At 47.6% G+C, this 16,180-nt stretch overlaps 1 protein-coding gene across 6 annotated transcripts in view; it reads right to left on the bottom strand.

The window, feature by feature from the left end:
• The window catches only part of FHAD1 (forkhead associated phosphopeptide binding domain 1), a 43,381-nt gene extending 33,628 nt beyond the window's left edge, over window positions 1-9,753 (bottom strand). For all 6 annotated transcript variants that reach the window (XM_044452324.1, XM_044452325.1, XM_044452326.1 and 3 more), the window contains exons 1-7: window positions 9,655-9,753; window positions 7,542-7,748; window positions 6,150-6,423; window positions 4,779-4,831; window positions 3,456-3,686; window positions 2,825-2,948; window positions 2,089-2,219 (exon numbers count right to left, since the gene is read on the bottom strand). In XM_044452324.1, coding sequence (XP_044308259.1) covers window positions 2,089-2,219; window positions 2,825-2,948; window positions 3,456-3,686; window positions 4,779-4,831; window positions 6,150-6,423; window positions 7,542-7,748; window positions 9,655-9,750 — 1,116 coding nt within the window. In that variant the 5' untranslated portion in view covers window positions 9,751-9,753. The remainder of the gene's footprint in view (window positions 1-2,088; window positions 2,220-2,824; window positions 2,949-3,455; window positions 3,687-4,778; window positions 4,832-6,149; window positions 6,424-7,541; window positions 7,749-9,654) is intronic.
• Window positions 9,754-16,180: the final 6,427 nt, after the last annotated feature.

Below are 16,180 nucleotides of genomic sequence, written 5' to 3'. Positions count from 1 at the left end.
TCCTGCAAGTATGTAAGACAAATTACCCTGGTTTGCAGCAACTGATGAGACTTTATAACCGTACCAGAAAAATCCTTCTAGTTCCACCTCCTCAAGGGTGGCATCTATTTTCTTGAAAGTCCCTAACCCTTTCCGACAGTCCCTCATCTCTCCTGGGGGAAGGGGGACCGGGGAGCAAACAGCCAGTTGGGAAACGCTTCCGAGCAGCTCCCTGCTCCTTGGACAGTCTGGAGCCAGAGGACACGGCCACCGTGTGGAGCAGGACATGGGTTCCCAGGAGGAAGCCTCAGTTAGTGGGGCCTGGAGAACTGGGTTGACTTCTCCTCGGAGCCCTGCCAATAGCAGCCTTTTGGTCCTGAGCCATGACACTCTACTGGTTTGGAAGGGGGCGGGTGCCGGTGACTGGCACCACCAGGAGTCCAGTCAGAAGCACTCGGATGGAGTCCGGCTCAAGCCTGATCCGCTGTCACAGATCAGGCTTGATCTGCTGTCATCATCTGCTGTCACACCTGCCGCAAGCACCAGGAAAGCATCAGGGAGGCAAGCTTGCTGAGGACTCTCCTGAAGCCACATCTGTCCACACAGATGTGGGGGCACTTCTGAAATCAAACTGTAGTCTAGCAGAAATATTGTGGCCACTGATATTTTGTTGGGTGCAGCTAATTTATTGCGAAGGCCCCTTTGGATCCCGGACATTTGAGGTGCTGATACTGATCAGGAGAACCGCTGGCACCCTGCAGGTTAGGAATGCTTTTGCAAAATGGATGCAGAAGAGGCAGGGGGTAGAGCAATAAAATAAAAAGGCTTAGATAAAGACTGTTAATTAAAAAAAAGGGGAGGTTGGTCTAGAACAGCAAAAAAACCAGAAATTATTAACAATGAGGAAGCCTGCATGAGTTGAACCTCCGCCTCTTGGAAAGGGCCCATGGCTTTCCCCCATCTTTTGGGACTGGTCCCTTCAGCTATTGTTCTCAGACGTCTGGGGAGAAGCCAGGGGTGGGCCTCAGCTTTCATGCAGGGCCCCTCAGACACCCACCACCCCTAGTGCCAATTACTGGGCTACTAAGGCAGGGAGAGGCGAGTTTGAAAGGCAAGCTTTAAACAGAAGAGGAGGAGCCGATTTTCGAGACACAATAAGCAGCAGTGTGACTGTGATCATGCAAAAAAAGGGGGGATTAGTGATTCACAGAGCAGGGGAACAGCCGGCTGGGCTTGGGGAGCCAGGGAACAGATGTGGAAACAGGCACGGGAAGGCATACAGCTGAAGGAAGCAGGAATCGCCAGTGAGCCACAAGAGGGCAGCCTGACCTCAGTGGAGTCCAAGGCAAGGAAGAGCAGTAGCCATTTATTTATTGATCATATTTACGTCCTCTCCTTTTTCATGTGAGGAACCGAAGGGAGATTATGGAATCCTCCTCCTCCCCCTTTAGCCTCACAACAAGCCTGTGCAGAAGGTTAGGCCGAGTGTCCGTGACTGCCCCAAAGTCAGCCACTGGCTTCATGCTTGAGTGGGGACTAGAGCCCGGGTCTTCCAAGTCCCAGGTCACACTCTAACCGAGCCATCACACTGGCTTCGGCTATATGCCATAGCTCAGCGCTACAGCAATGGCTTTGCAGACAGGTTCGGTCTCGTTCAACCCCTGGGAGGGCTCGAAAGCTTCCGCTAATCAGCTGACCTTACTGGGCAGGGTGGATCAGTGGTTTGCTTCAAGAGAAAGCAGCTTTCTGCAATTCTTGGAAGAGTTTTGACCAGCAGTGCCCCCTGCAGCTGGCAGCTCCCTCCTCTGATCAGCTGCATGGAGCACAGAGCTGGCTCACAGATCTGCAGGGACCAAAGTGGGAATGCCTTGCAAGATTCTTGTGAGGGATAACAAAGTGACTTGCCTTGAATTCAGGGCTTGCTGTCCCAAGAGTGGACAAATGAATCAGTATCACACCAAGACTCCTTCAGTTAGTTATTCAAAAGGAAAGAAGAGAATGGAGGCCGGATGGAAATACGGGCCCAAATCTTCAAAGCTGGGCAAGGGGGAGGGCACCCAGCTCCATTTACTGAGTCCAAACAGAGCTCGACAAAAACAAATGATTCACCTGGGCTGACACATGGGCGAGCTGGGTGTCCTTTTCCCTGCTCTCTCGCCTGAATTTCTCAGCATCCATTTTCAACTGCTGTATTTTCTGGTCCTTGGATGTAATGTCTTTTTGCAAACTGGTCACCAGCCCTGTGAGAGTAAAGGAGAAATCACGGCAGCATTTAAATCCAATGCAAACTAAAGGGCAAAAGTCTTCACAATGCCTTAAAGGAAACAAATGCTTTTCAGAATGGCTGAGAAAGGTGATTTGGACTGCCTGAGAGCGAGGAGCCTATTCAGCCTGATTTCTGCTCAGCCTCTTGATCCCCCAAAGATCTACACGGAGGTTTGCATAAAAGAAGGAGGTAACAGTGGGGCGGCTCTCATCCTCTCCAGCACAGCTTCGCTCTTGGATGGCATCCCCCCCACCCCCCGCCCATACTCATGCGGCTGCCGCTGTCAGCCACTGGCAAAGGGGAGGCCATTTAGCCCTTCCCTCCAGCCATCCACAGTCCAATATATTGAATGGCGGCAGTGGGATGTCCAGTGCTTAGGCAACTGCTTAGCTCTTTTTACTACTAAACCTGGGCAGGAGATTACTTGCCTGGAAGAGCGTCAGAAGCTATCCTGACCTTCCCAAAGAAAGAACAGAAGTATAAAAGCAGATAAATTAAAGTATGACCAAGCAGGCAACCAACCTTGTAAAACTCTGCCAAAGCAGCATCCTGGAAAGACAGGATTCACACAAAATATACCTGCTGTGAGAGAATAGCTCTTCTTCAGCTTCTCATTCTCTTGCTTCCAGTTCGCAATTTGCAGGTCTCGTTCAGAAAGCGAATGGTACAAAACTTCACTGGTGTTTTGCTGCAAATGGTTGATCTGTTGCAAAAAGACAGTAGGAATGAAAGATAAACACAGCTAGTTCATGTTGTGCAATCCCATGGTGTGCTGCATGCACACAAGGCGCAAGAGAGATTTTGCACCAACCATGAAAGCATCACCTGCATGGACCAAATGCAGACACACGCCTCCCTTTGCCCACAAACGCCAGATCTTTCCTGGATTTTCTGATTTATGGCAACCTGCAGTTCACTGTTATGTCTACAGAGGGAAAATCATGCTACACTTCAGGAGCGAAAGGAACACAGAGCCGGACTGAGGAAAATGCAACCCTTGGACTTGACAGCCAAACCAAGACTGTGAGCATTTAGGTTTGGCGGTAAAGCACATATGTTGAATGCTAAAGGCCCTGGCCTGATCTCTGGCATGTCTCGGGAGGTTTTGGAATGGCCCATGCAATTCTCAGCCAATAGTCTGATTGAGCATAAGCAGCTTCCCCTGTTTTTAAGCTTCAGGAGCCCATCAGTACCCAGAAAAACCCCATACCTGCTCTCGCAAGGCTTTAATCTCTTCTGTTTTTGCACCAACTTCTTGCTCAAGGCCTGCCAGCTTCGTGCAAAACTCGGCATCTTTCTTGGCAAGAACTACATTTATTTTCTCTGTCATTGCTGCAATCTCGCTCTGCAGATTAGCTATCACTGTGTCTTTGTGACTGCACTCATTTTCAAAGCTGGAGAGACGACTGATTTCATTTCCCTTTCTCAAAATCAACTCATCCTGTGCACAGAAATAAAGCTGCTTGTAATAAACATGGCATTTGATCCCAACAAGCCTCTATTTCACCTTTTCCTCAAGAAAGCTAAAGCTGTATTATTAATTTTATGTGCATTGCAACAGCTAAGTCAGGCGTTTGCCTGAGATTTTTTTACATGCCCTAAAATTCTAAAACCCTGAAATTCATCATGTGGTAGAATTCTTATGAAGGCAAAACTGAAGCAACACGTAACTGAAATAAATGCAGGCTCAAATGGCTGGTTTCGATGGTGAAAATCCTTGACAGCTTGGGACCAGGGTACCTCAAGAATCATCTGTCCTCACATCCTCCTACCAGGACTCTGAAAGCATCTTTTGGGACTTCTCCCCACGTGTCCCAACCAGACGACTAAGGCAGGAAGAGCCTTTTCAATGATGGCACCTTGGCGATGGAATGCCCTGCCCAGAAAGGTGTGCCTGGTACCTGCTCTGGCATCCCTTCAATATCAGGTAAGTATTTTTTACTTTCCCAGGGCTTTTATTGTTTTAGCTTTGTATCTCTACCAAATAAAGTTTAAGTTGCTTTCATAAGCCTTATTGTTGACATTGTTTACAGACTTAAAAAGTGCAGTTATCTTGCCCGTGAGCTGTTCTAAGACATTTGTGAAAAGGGTGGGTTATAATGATCAGGCGGAAACCATTTCCTTCCCTTTCTGGTGATGTCTCTTCTGTAGTGCGTTACACATTGCACTCCCCTCGGGGCAGGGACCCCGCCCTTATGCTTTGCAAAGGGCCACCCTCAGAAATAATAATGTATCAGCAACAACACTGCCATCGCCATCGCCTGGGCGGCCCTAGTTTCCAGAGCCCTGCTCCAGCTCTGGTGTGCTTTGCAGTCTAGCAGCATGTGGTGGCTTCAGCCTGTGCAGGGAAGAATGTGTCCTCCTTCCACAGAACGCTCTGCAGCACCCAAAAAGTCACTGCAGGAGCTCTGGTGGGGACCTGCCCTGGGGGATGCGCCCCACTGGACATGGGAGAGGCCCTTGGGCCAGCTGCCAAGCTGCCTTCTGGGAGCCTTTCTCAGAGGTACCGCACACTTCAACCTAAGTCGCTTACCCTCTCCTTGAGAAGCGCATCTCCTTGATGAGCGTTTGCAGTAACTCCATTACCTGCAACAGAACAGACGCTCAAAGAATCGGCAGCGTGTAAGACGACACACTCCGAGCTCAACATACTCCGAGCTCAACATACACCTTTTTATTACCCTGCACGAACGCGCATTTTGGCCAGCCGGTCTCAAGCACTAACAAGCCGCTCCCCGGCTCTACACACACCCTTCCCACCCGGGAGCATGGCACGTTCTGAACATAAACGCTAGAGGGGGAGAGGAGTCATTATTTTCCCTCACCGTTTATTTGTGAAAGTGCCTGAAAGATGAAAGGCATAAAACCAAAATAGGGCAGCCAAGTGCAGCTGGCACCTTTCAAGCCAGCTAGAACTAGTTTGGCTCCTGCAAGTCCTGTCAATGATATTTCAGGTTGAAGATGGGCAGAATGCTGCCACCATCCGCTGAAACCAAGTGTGTCATGGATGCTGCCTTTTTCTCTCCTTTCAAACTGCTCCTCAAAAGCCATCTTTTCTCTGAAGCCTTCGGCTCAGCCCCTCTATTCTCATTCCCAACCGAGAATTGCAGCCTCGGGGCTCTCAACATACCCCTCCCTACTGCTGCACTCATTCTCCCTCCCTTCCCCGACCCTCTCCGGGTAGATGCTTAGGCTGTAAGCAGCTTGAAGGCAGAGACCTGTTTTTGTTTACAGAGTGTCAAGATGTCGCTGCGAAGGTAGGGGTGGAAAAAGCGTTTCGGTTAAGGTTTGCACGCCCTCCTAGGGATTTCTGCCACCTCCTTTCCTGCCCCACCTGCAGCTCCTTCCCTCTTGCACACAGTGAGCCTCCAGCAAAGGAACAGACGGCCTTTGTTTGAGGTCTGGGCTGATTCTGAAACCAGGCCAAGGGCCAGAGGTTGTCCACCACACACAGCACTTGCAGCAGGCAATCCAAGTTCCCTAGAGCAGAGGCACTCTGCTTTCAGGCATTCGGGTTGAAGGGCGCTCTCGATCCCCTCCTCTTCACCGGATCAACGCAACGGTGGGAGAGAAAACTTTGGGAGAGTCAGCCTCACTCCCAGCTGAGTGGAGGCTGACTGTCCTCAAAGTAGTCCAAGGGCTTTTTCTCCCTTTCCTATTTTAAAACAAAGGTAAGCTACTGATCCAGCTGTCAAGTGCTTTGCTACCTGGCCCACAGACCCCATGGGAACAGTACTATCGCTGTGAGTAGACCAATTCATTCAAAAGAAAGACGCTCAGACCTAATCGTCATGAGTGAAGCCCTTCTGAACCTCTGTTTCTGCGTTTCTATGACACTGTGCCCCCAAGCCTCAGGCAGGCCCCCTCATTCCCCAAACAAAAATTGCGAAAAGCCGATTAATACCTGATACAATTGCAGGAGGCCTGCTGAAAGCATCGGGAGAGAAAGACGGTGAAGGGACAGCCCGACCCCAGGCATTGACGGGCCTCCTTCCGAGTGGTGGATGTGGCGAAGTCCCGCTTGCCGCAAAGGACCAGCTGCGATTAATGGGAGGCGACCGCCGAGACTGCAGGGAAGGAAACTGGGCGGCAGCCGGGGCTGGAGGGGGTTTCGCTTCGGTCACTATCTGCAGCGGCCCAGACCAAGCCGGGTGGCGACCCACTGGAGGACAGGACACCTGCCGGGAAAAAGTTCATGCCATGGAGGAAGCCACACGCACACCCCAATTCCACCCCCAAATCCAGAATGCGACAGGCTTGTGCAAGCCTGGGCCATTCTGAAGCTACGACAGGTGTGTGTGTGAGAGAAAGTGGGGGGGGGGGGAGGAGAAGCTAATTAAGGTCGCGCTCCTGCCCCTTTAAGGTATGAAGGAGGCAGCTTAAAGTACCTGCCTGGAGAGACGGGAGAGTCAGGGATTGATTCTGTGAGGCACAGACAGCCGCTATTCCTATTCTACTCCAGTTCCACCATGCGGAGTGCAAGGCAAAGCGTAGCCGCAGGCCCATCCTGTCCTGCTCAGGACGCGAGCTGGATGAGCAGAACGAATCCCTGAGTCCGAAACCTCAGCCGCCAAACCCTCCGGGGCAACTGCACTGCAGGCTAGACCAGGTGAGCCGGTCCCAGAGCACCCTGTTACGGCGCTCCCGGGACAGTGCAGACCCTTCCCGGTCAGTTACGTTTGCCCCATGTCCCATGGGCCCCCAGCTTGTGTCAAATATAGCACACACCGTCTTTGTTAAGTGCAGCGAGACTAACACACGTTGGTACGGGCATGGTGCTGATGCCCCCCATGGTTCAACAACGCAGATAGCAGTGGCTGCCTCCACACCATTCCTTACCTTTTTATCCTTCCATCCAACAGGAAGCTCGGGATAATACTCGCAAAGAGCCCAGATAGGGCTACAGTAGCAGCACATAAATTCCTTACACACACACACAAATACTGCACAAAGTGCTCCTCCCCTTTTGTCATCAAAACAGCCAAAGGGAGGTTACTTGGATCTGGCAGTGACCAGTCAAAGGGCAGCCAGTGAGCTCCCTGTGGGGATGTGAACTCAGCCCACATTTTTCCCAGTGTGGTATAAAGCTGAACCAAGGCACTTCGAACAGCTTGGAGGGGGGCTCCGCCGCATTCGTTGCTCTCTGGGCCAATCTAGCTAGCCAATATCCAGCCACTACTGGGTAGACATTGCGTATCTTTAAGGCAGCTGCTAGAAGGGACCAGTGGGAAACAGAGAGGCCCAAGAAAGGCATCATGCAGCGGCCTGGTCAGGGAGCTGATGACGCCACCCTTACCTGAGGCGCATTTTCGAGCAGAAGCTCAAAGGAGGGCCCGCTGGCACCAAAGCGCAAAATGTCCCCGGGGCTCACTTTCACTGCTGCGTTTTGGATATGGCAATCATTCACGAACGTTCCATGGGTTGAGTTGAAATCCCGAAGAATGAAGTTGTTCTCTGAATCACTCAGCTCAATGGCGGCATGGTGGCCTTCGACCCCTGAAGACTGAAAATCACATTTCAGGACTCAGCAGCAGCAGCAACAGACAACAACAACAACCCCGACCCAGGGAATAGAGATTTTATTTTGGGATGGAGATTTTATCAGGCTTTTATAACATGCCATGTTGCTTTTTTAAAGGTCAGTTTTGGTTAATGCCATATGCCTTCCTGTTCCATCACTGTGGAAGCATGCTAGGCAAAAGACAGAATGGTTTTCTGGTTATATTGCAAGGACTTCCCATGTTCTGTTTCATATGTTTGGTAAATAGGATCAATCAGCAATTATTAGAAATAAAATATCCCTGACTGTCTTTCTCCCTCTTCATGGAGAGAGAGGCAGGCCAAGATCACACCAGATGCTTGGTCTTGCTGCATTTCTGCCATGGAAATTGCAGGGGGGTAGATGTTACCTTAACATTAGGAGAGAAACTTCCCAATGATAACAGCTGTTTGTCAACTCTTCAGGAGGTGGCAAGACCCCCTTCGCGAGAGAAGTTGAAGCAGTGACTGAAGCAACAAGATTTTTGTATCCTGCACTGCAGCTCATGCCCTGAGCAAGGAACTGGACCAGATGGACCTGAACACTCCGCCCAACTCTCCGATTCTACCACACGGTGCTTAACACCAACCGTGGGCAGAAGCCTGAATTTTACTTTGATGCTGCCATATTGTGACTTCAGTGCTGCATTCTGATTTCCATTTGCATTCTACCAGAGAAAGATTTATAATATAAATTTAAAATCCTTAAAGGTAACCAATGAATTAATTTAGATAACTCAACTACAAACTAGTATTATATTATATTATATTATATTAGAATTTACTACAGTGCTTTTCAGATTTTGAGAACCAGCTTTGAAGAACTCTTTCCAGACTGGCATCTGACAACGAATTTTCCCTGGGCAGGGAAGACTATTGATTCTGGGGCCCTGACTTTCAAATGGAACAGCTTCCCATTTAAGTATGTCTGGAGGGCTGCCTGCAGGCTATAAACTTTTTAAGAGCAAAAGTCACCTCTGTGCTCTCTTTGAACATCACTTCCCCTGTGTGAACCCGGATACAAATAGTCTGTGCTCTCAACAGAAGCATTGATGTCTGTTTTAAAGGCAAAAATACCACCCAAAGCTTGGATCACGAAGCAATTTCCTTTGCCTTGCAGACACATCCAGTACCATGTTATGTGCCTTTAAGTCATCCCCTGCTCAGGGCAACCCTGTGAATGAGTCACCTCCAAGATGGCCTGGTCTTGGCGCCCTGCCCAGCTTTCGTAAAGTCAAGGCTGCAGCTTCCATATGGAATCAATCCATCTCAGGGTTGGCCTGGCTCTTCTGCTACCTTTGACTTTCCCTAGCGTTCCCTAGGACATCTGCACCAACTTCATCTTTTGGTTTATTTGCTTCCAGGGAGGGTTCTGGCTTGATTTGACCTCGGACCCACTGTTCCGCAGGGTATTCGGAAAGCTCTTCCCCAGCACCAGGCTTCAACCACATCCCGCTTGCTTCACTGCCCAGCTTTCGCACCCACAGGCAGTGACAGACATGCTATTTTCTTACCCACCAGTCAGGAGTGGGAGGTGCAAGAGCTTTTGTCAGTCAGGACATGTGAGCTGCGGAGAGTGGGTGACCTACCAAGCCAAATGCAGACCCGTATCTGTGCGTGGCGGACGGCGGGTGTGGCAGAAGGCTCCTCGTGTGCTTGGGCATTTCCTCATGCATCCTGCCCCAGCCCGATGCCCTCAGTCGCAGCTCCCAGAACCTCGCCGCCAGGGCGCTGTGTTTTGTCGCCCGGTATGTGTGGCGAGCACCAGGCTGGCACACATGCCAGCACGCCAGAAGAAGAGCCTTCCTGTAAAACCTTGTAAGAAGTTCAATGACAACTGGCTTCATAGGCAGGTACCCTCATAGAATCACCTTAAGAATAATGTCTGAATCCTCGTGCCTCCCTATGGTGGTTCTCTTTGGCCTCAGTGCCAGGATGCCCTCAGAACTCCTTAGAAACGCCTTCATTGATCTCCTGCAAAATACTGCCAAGAAACATGTCTGAGTGACTGAGAAGGTGACACGGCTGTCCCTGTCCATGCTAGTTTTGCAGTTGAGTCAATAAAATAAAATACTGCAAACAAGGATGCCCGCTCTCTCCCCTGTGGTTTAATATGCAGGAATTTGGCATGTGGGCACAATATAAAATCCATCACACAAATAGGTCAGGATTATTAGAAGCAGGTATTGCTGAAATAGTAAAAGCAGGGATAGCCAGTATTATGGTTGCCAAATGGGAAAATCATATCTGTTCCTTGGTAATTATTAGGTGATATTTCAGAAATGATTAATCATTTTAGTAAGTAATGATATTTCTTTGGAAGTTAAAAGATGGACCCAAGGGAAGTTGTCACAGCTTAGCCTTGTTGGAGCAGTTAATATGAATGTGCTTTCATAGATCGTATTTGTGGCTTTGAATCTACTGCACATACTATCCAAATTCTGTAGTCCATTATCAATACATTTATTTTATAAAGCAGCGTTATTCATAGCTATGTGTCAACAGCAGCAGCAGCAGCTCATACTGAGATACTGAACCTTGATGATCACTGTTAAATGAATGGATGCAGGGAATGCATGGACCATTCCTCTCCAACTCGGCACCCTCCAGAAGTGATGGAATGCCACTCCCATTACCCCCAGCCTGCACAGTCAACCCCCAGCATGACACATTGGTAGGCAACAGATTGGGGAGAGCTGCTATAGACCAAGCAAAAAGTACAGAACAGGGGCCACTTGGATAGTGATGGGAGCTCCTGGAGCGGCCCATATAACACCCATATTGAAAGAACCGCATTGGCTACCAGCTGTGGCCCAGGCCTGATTCAAGGTGCTTGTGTTGTCCTATAAAGCCCTAAGCAGCTGAGGCCCAGGTTACCTCAAGGAGCGCCTGCACCCATAGACGCCTGCCCGGCCTTTGAGATCTATGAAAGGACCCCTCCTAGGTGAGCCATCCCCAGGGAACTGAGAGGGGCGGCTGCTAGGAAGAGGGCCTTTTCGGTGGCTGTTCCCCATATGCGGAATGCTCTCCCCAAGGAGATTCACCTGATACCTTCTTTATACCCTTTTGGGCACCAGGTGAAGACCTTCCTTTTAAAAAAGCATTTTAATAGTCGACACCACTAAACCTTCATTTTCTATTTTCATCTGTATTGCATTAGTATTTTTAAATTGTTGTTATTTGTTTTATTGTGGTTTATCTTATGGTTGGTTGGTTGGTTGGTTGCTTGCTTGCTTTTTGGCCCAGCAGGTCCATTTGGAGTACCGAGACAATGAAATGGCTGCCATGATGTGGCTGGGTGGGTCTTTTCACAAAATGGTGGAGTGACTTGCCTGAGAATCTGACCGCCTCAGCCTGGAAACACAAAATCACTCTATTTCCCTTCCATGAAACACCCATTTTGTAGAACATAAACAAGTGATGCTGAAACAAACACAAATGCACACGTGTGCACAGAGACAAGCCCCTGAACCAAAACCCCTTCAGGAACCACACAAGATGGTTGACAAGCCAACCAACTTTTACACATATGTGCACACACTAAGCACATGCAAACTTCTGCTTCCTCTCCCCGCCCCTCCAAGCACCTACCACTTCCTAGCTTGATTTTTGCTTTTTTCTGGACAGTGGGGCATGCTTCCAAACGAAGCGCTGCACCCATGGCCAACATTCGGAAATGTTTCACTTTGATACAAAGAGGGTGCTGGAGGCCAGTGGGTGGACTTGCAGTACGACAGCCTCAGCAGTTTAAACCGCTGTGCCACCCGCAGTCCCCTTGATTCGTTATTCTAATTTAAAAGGGAAGACAACTGCTAAGAGGGACAGGGATCCCGCCAGGGCCAAGAGGCAGCTCACAGGCCCACTAGTGGCCATGGAAACCACATGGGGGACCCCAGTTAGAATCTTCGCTGGTTCCTAATGTAGTGCCACGGACACCCATCTTCACACTGGATCCTTTTTACTATGCCAAAGGGTAATTGCAAGCACAATTTATGCCTTCAAACGGCTTTCGGAGATGAAGGAGGGGAAGGCGCGACGGAGGACAGCATTGTTTCCCATTGAGATCTCGCACATCAAGGCACACAGATGCCCATCTTTAGACTTATGCAAATCTAAGGCTGTCTTGATCATTTGTCACGGCCCAATGATTTATTCAGATCCCTCACAAAGCTTGAATCTATCTTAACTAATTACAGGGGCAAAGGGGGTTATTACTCAAGGTATATAAATTGTTATCTGGCGCACAAGATGTTAAAGTAGGCCTTAAGAACAGACAGTAGAAGTGTTTCAGATCAATTATCTCAGAACAGCGATGGAAGGTAATTTGGCAGAAAGCCCAAATTATGCTATGGATTTGCCGCTAAAGGGAATTTCTGTGAAATATTTTATTTATGAGATTATAGTCCCCATAGGCTACAACAGATATTTCATCTGGCACAAAGTTGCTGCTAAATATGTATGCATGATAAAGTAGATTTAAGGCATATCTGGTAGGTGTATAAAGATGTCAGAAAGCTTTGGGCCACTTTTGACATTATTTAAAGAAACAACAGTATATAAATGATGACAGTTACTGTGTTAAGTCAATCAGTGCAAAATATGCAACCACCACTACATAGAGAGGGTTGGAACAGTTAAGTTAATGAAAAAGTTAAGTTACTACAAAAATACTGGGCTTGTTTAGGAAACCGAAAAGTAGCTCAGGAGAAATGTACTGATTGAAGTAAGTATAATTTCATATGTAGATTTAGAATGAAAAACGATTTTAAATACATTTGTACTCATATATGTTACATGTTTTTTCTTTTATTTACTCTCTCTCTCTGTATGTGCCTGTCTGTTTGTGCATTTTATCTTCTTCGCTTACTTAAGGGGTTATTTGTAGAGCCAAGGTTGCAAAGCTATCATCCCAGGAAGGTTATCCTGACATAAATAACATCTTGTCAGTGCAGCTCGCAAGTGCTGTTCTGGCCCCCAATCCTGTATCTCTGATCATGCATGGCTGACGGTGTTTCTCTGCGCTTATAAACTCTCCACAAGTTATTTTTGCAAAATGATCATTTTCACCACCGCTCTGTAAAAGGTACAGGTCTTCTGACATTGTGTCACAACCCACTGTGACCAAGGGCCAAGCTCTGCATCCAGGAAGTGAGTGAGCAAGCACTTTCCCTGTCCATCGAAACGCTGGGCTGGGGGGGCTGTCCACGCAGAGACACAAAGACGCATTTAGAGAATGAAGAGAAACACGGCCCCTCCTTCTTAGCTCAAGCCACTCCACTGATGTAAACAATTTTTTCCTGCACTGCTCCAGACTACGGAGAGGCATGGAGGAAACTTAAGGATTTGCGGTAGAGGAAGTTGTGCCTGTCTCCCCTTCCTCATGCAGACCCCCGCACAGACTCCCAGCCAGGTTGCTAGGGGCAAGAGGAAGCTTTGGCCAAAAGAAAAAAAAACCCAGCACGCAGCTGTGCAGGTTCGGCAAGCTTGATCTTCAGTGACTGGCTTTGGCGGGACAGATGGAGACCCTCCCACCAACACTGCTTTGACTGTATTCATAGGACTTTTAACAGAAAGCAAATGGCTGGCATTTATCTGCTTCATGCATCATGGCAGCAAATCAAGGGATAGCAATTTATAGAGATATGCACTACGCTTGTGCATTTGCACTTTGTGTAGCAACTAAGGTTGTTAACATAATACGAGATCTGCATACTCTGGGTTGCTTGTGGGTTGCACAATCCAGCGTGTCTGGGTTTGGATGGCACACTGTCACATACAAACATGTAAATTGCTTCTGCAAACAGGGTGAGCAGCACACATCCTGGCAAACTGTGGGTGGATTAACTCACAGTTTGCCCCCATGGCAGCAAATCAAGGGATAGCAATTTATAGAGATATGCACTACGCTTGTGCATTTGCACTTTGTGTAGCAACTAAGGTTGTTAACATAATACGAGATCTGCATACTCTGGGTTGCTTGTGGGTTGCACAATCCAGCGTGTCTGGGTTTGGATGGCACACTGTCACATACAAACATGTAAATTGCTTCTGCAAACAGGGTGAGCAGCACACATCCTGGCAAACTGTGGGTGGATTAACTCACAGTTTGCCCCTGTGGCTCACTGGCTGCAATGGGAAAATGCTGAGCACAGTTATGGTTGAATAGAAAAACTGCTGCCACCCCGACAGAAGGGTAAGCGGGCTCCGACATGTCGCTTGATACTCAGTAATGCCCAGCGTACCTCAAAATGTGTTCTCCTTGCTCCCTCCCTCAGTGCAGGAAGCACGTCTTTTCAGCAGACATGTCGCCCCTTCAAACACGTTCAGCCTGTTACAACAGCTCTTTTGCTAGGTTCAGCATGAAAGGGGAGCAGTTCCTGCCTGGAGTCCCTCAACCCCACCTCCATTTGCTTCTTAAATGAAGCTAAGGCTGTAGTTTGCCTCGGAAGACATTTTCAGCAAGCTGATGGGGCTGCGTAAATAATAGACTATTAGGGGCACAAAGCCAATGGGAGGTTGTCATCCCTGGCACTTAACTCTCAGAGGATACAGCTTGGATACTCTTTGGGCTAAGAGCCCTGCGGGATCAGCCCAAAGGACTCTCTAGTCCAGCACCCTGCTTCTTACAAGGGCCAGCAGGATTTTGGGGGGCAGCATATAAATGGAAGAGAAGGACAACACCCTCCGGTGCTGGTAGCAACTCCTCTGGAAGGCATGAAACAGCCTTCCGCAGCCAGGTGCCTTCCAAATGTGCTAGATTACAACCCGCACACTCACTAGCTAGGCTGGCTGGCAATCGGTGTGGTGCAGGACTGGGACTCAGGAGAGCTGGGCTCCCGTCCACTAGCCAGAGAGTGACTGGACAACTTTGGGCCAGTCACAGCCTCTCAGTCTAACCTACCTCAAACGGTTGTTGTTCTGAGGATAAGATGAAGAGCAGGAGAATGATGTGAGCTGCCTCCAGCTCCTTGGAAGGAAAAAAGGTGGGATATAAATATAATAAACAAATACATAAGTTATTTAACCCCCCTAGAAGACTCCAGGCTGGGAAAAAGTGGAATATAGCTGGGGAAAGCTGGAATAGATGGCTGGCAATGACTGGTTGAGATATTTTGCAATATACTGTATATGTGTTTAGATTGCTTAATTTGTATGCTGTTCTGAGAGCCAATCCAATTAATCAAATGAGTTACAAAAACTGTAAATAAACCAATAAATATAGTGCCTGAACATGAATGTGACATCTAACATAAGAGTGAGCATTTTACCAGGAAATAATAAGCAGTCATGTATTCCAAAACTTTAAAAATGGGTGCTGAATGGGTGTGGCTGGTGCTACTTTTATTTAAAATAAAGACCTTTTTATTTAAATGTCATTTTAATTGTTGATTTTATTTATTGATTTTAACAACTTTGGCCAGGATGTCTCCAACTTTATTGTATTAATGATATTTATTTATTTATTTATTTATTTATTTATGAGGCTTCTATGCCACCCCATTCGCCGAAACCTCGGGGCGGCTCACAATAATAAATAAATAAACACAATATAAAAACAATATAATTTGAGTAGACCTGGCCAAGAATAAAATAAATAAATAAATAATATTAACAATTAAAATAACGTTTGAATAAAAAGGTCTTCGCCTGGTGCTGAAAAACAAATAACGGCAGCACCAGGCGGACCTTTATTTGTAAGCCGCCCCGAGGCTTAGGTGAATGGGGCAGCATGTAAGTTGCTAAATAAATAAATACTTCTCACTTCAGGACAAAAGCAGCTGCAACTACTGAAATTTCTTCTTTTTACTGAGCTTCCAGCATTTCTAAGCTGATTTTATTGGTACTGGCCTTTTTTAAAACCAAAAACTGACCCGCTGCTTTTGCCACTGTTCTCCTCCCATGCACTGATGTTTCATTGCTCTTAACAGGAAAGAAAACAACAATGAAGAGTCGCTGAAGACCAATCCAAGGCACCTTAAAGACCAACACATTTCTCATGGCAAAAGCATTCTTGGCCTCCAGTCCAAAAAAGCGTGTGCCACAATAAATTTGTTACGTCCTTAAGGTGTACCAAATCTCTGTTTTGCTGCAATGCCCTAAAACGACCACCCCTGTGTAAATTATTTATTCTGCATGCTTGGAGTTGGAGCCCTTTTTCTGTTTAAACATGCATAGAATCGTGCCCTTAATATTGTAAGCTGCCTTGTATTTTGTTCTAGTTGAAGGTCACAATACAACTCAAATAAATAAATAAATAAATAAGCAAACACTGAAAACATCTCTCCTGTTTGACAGATATAATAAAAATCTTGCTGCCTTTAATGGCTTTTTGAAATGTTAGGGCCTTAGGGTCGATACAAAGGCTGCATATCCATATTTTAACTGAATCGGGGGCGC

The sequence above is a fragment of the Varanus komodoensis genome, unplaced genomic scaffold, assembly GCF_004798865.1.
Source record: "Varanus komodoensis strain SLA01 unplaced genomic scaffold, ASM479886v1 scaffold71, whole genome shotgun sequence".
Classification (NCBI taxonomy): domain Eukaryota; kingdom Metazoa; phylum Chordata; class Lepidosauria; order Squamata; family Varanidae; genus Varanus; species Varanus komodoensis.
This window is presented reverse-complemented; position numbering and strand designations above follow the sequence as displayed.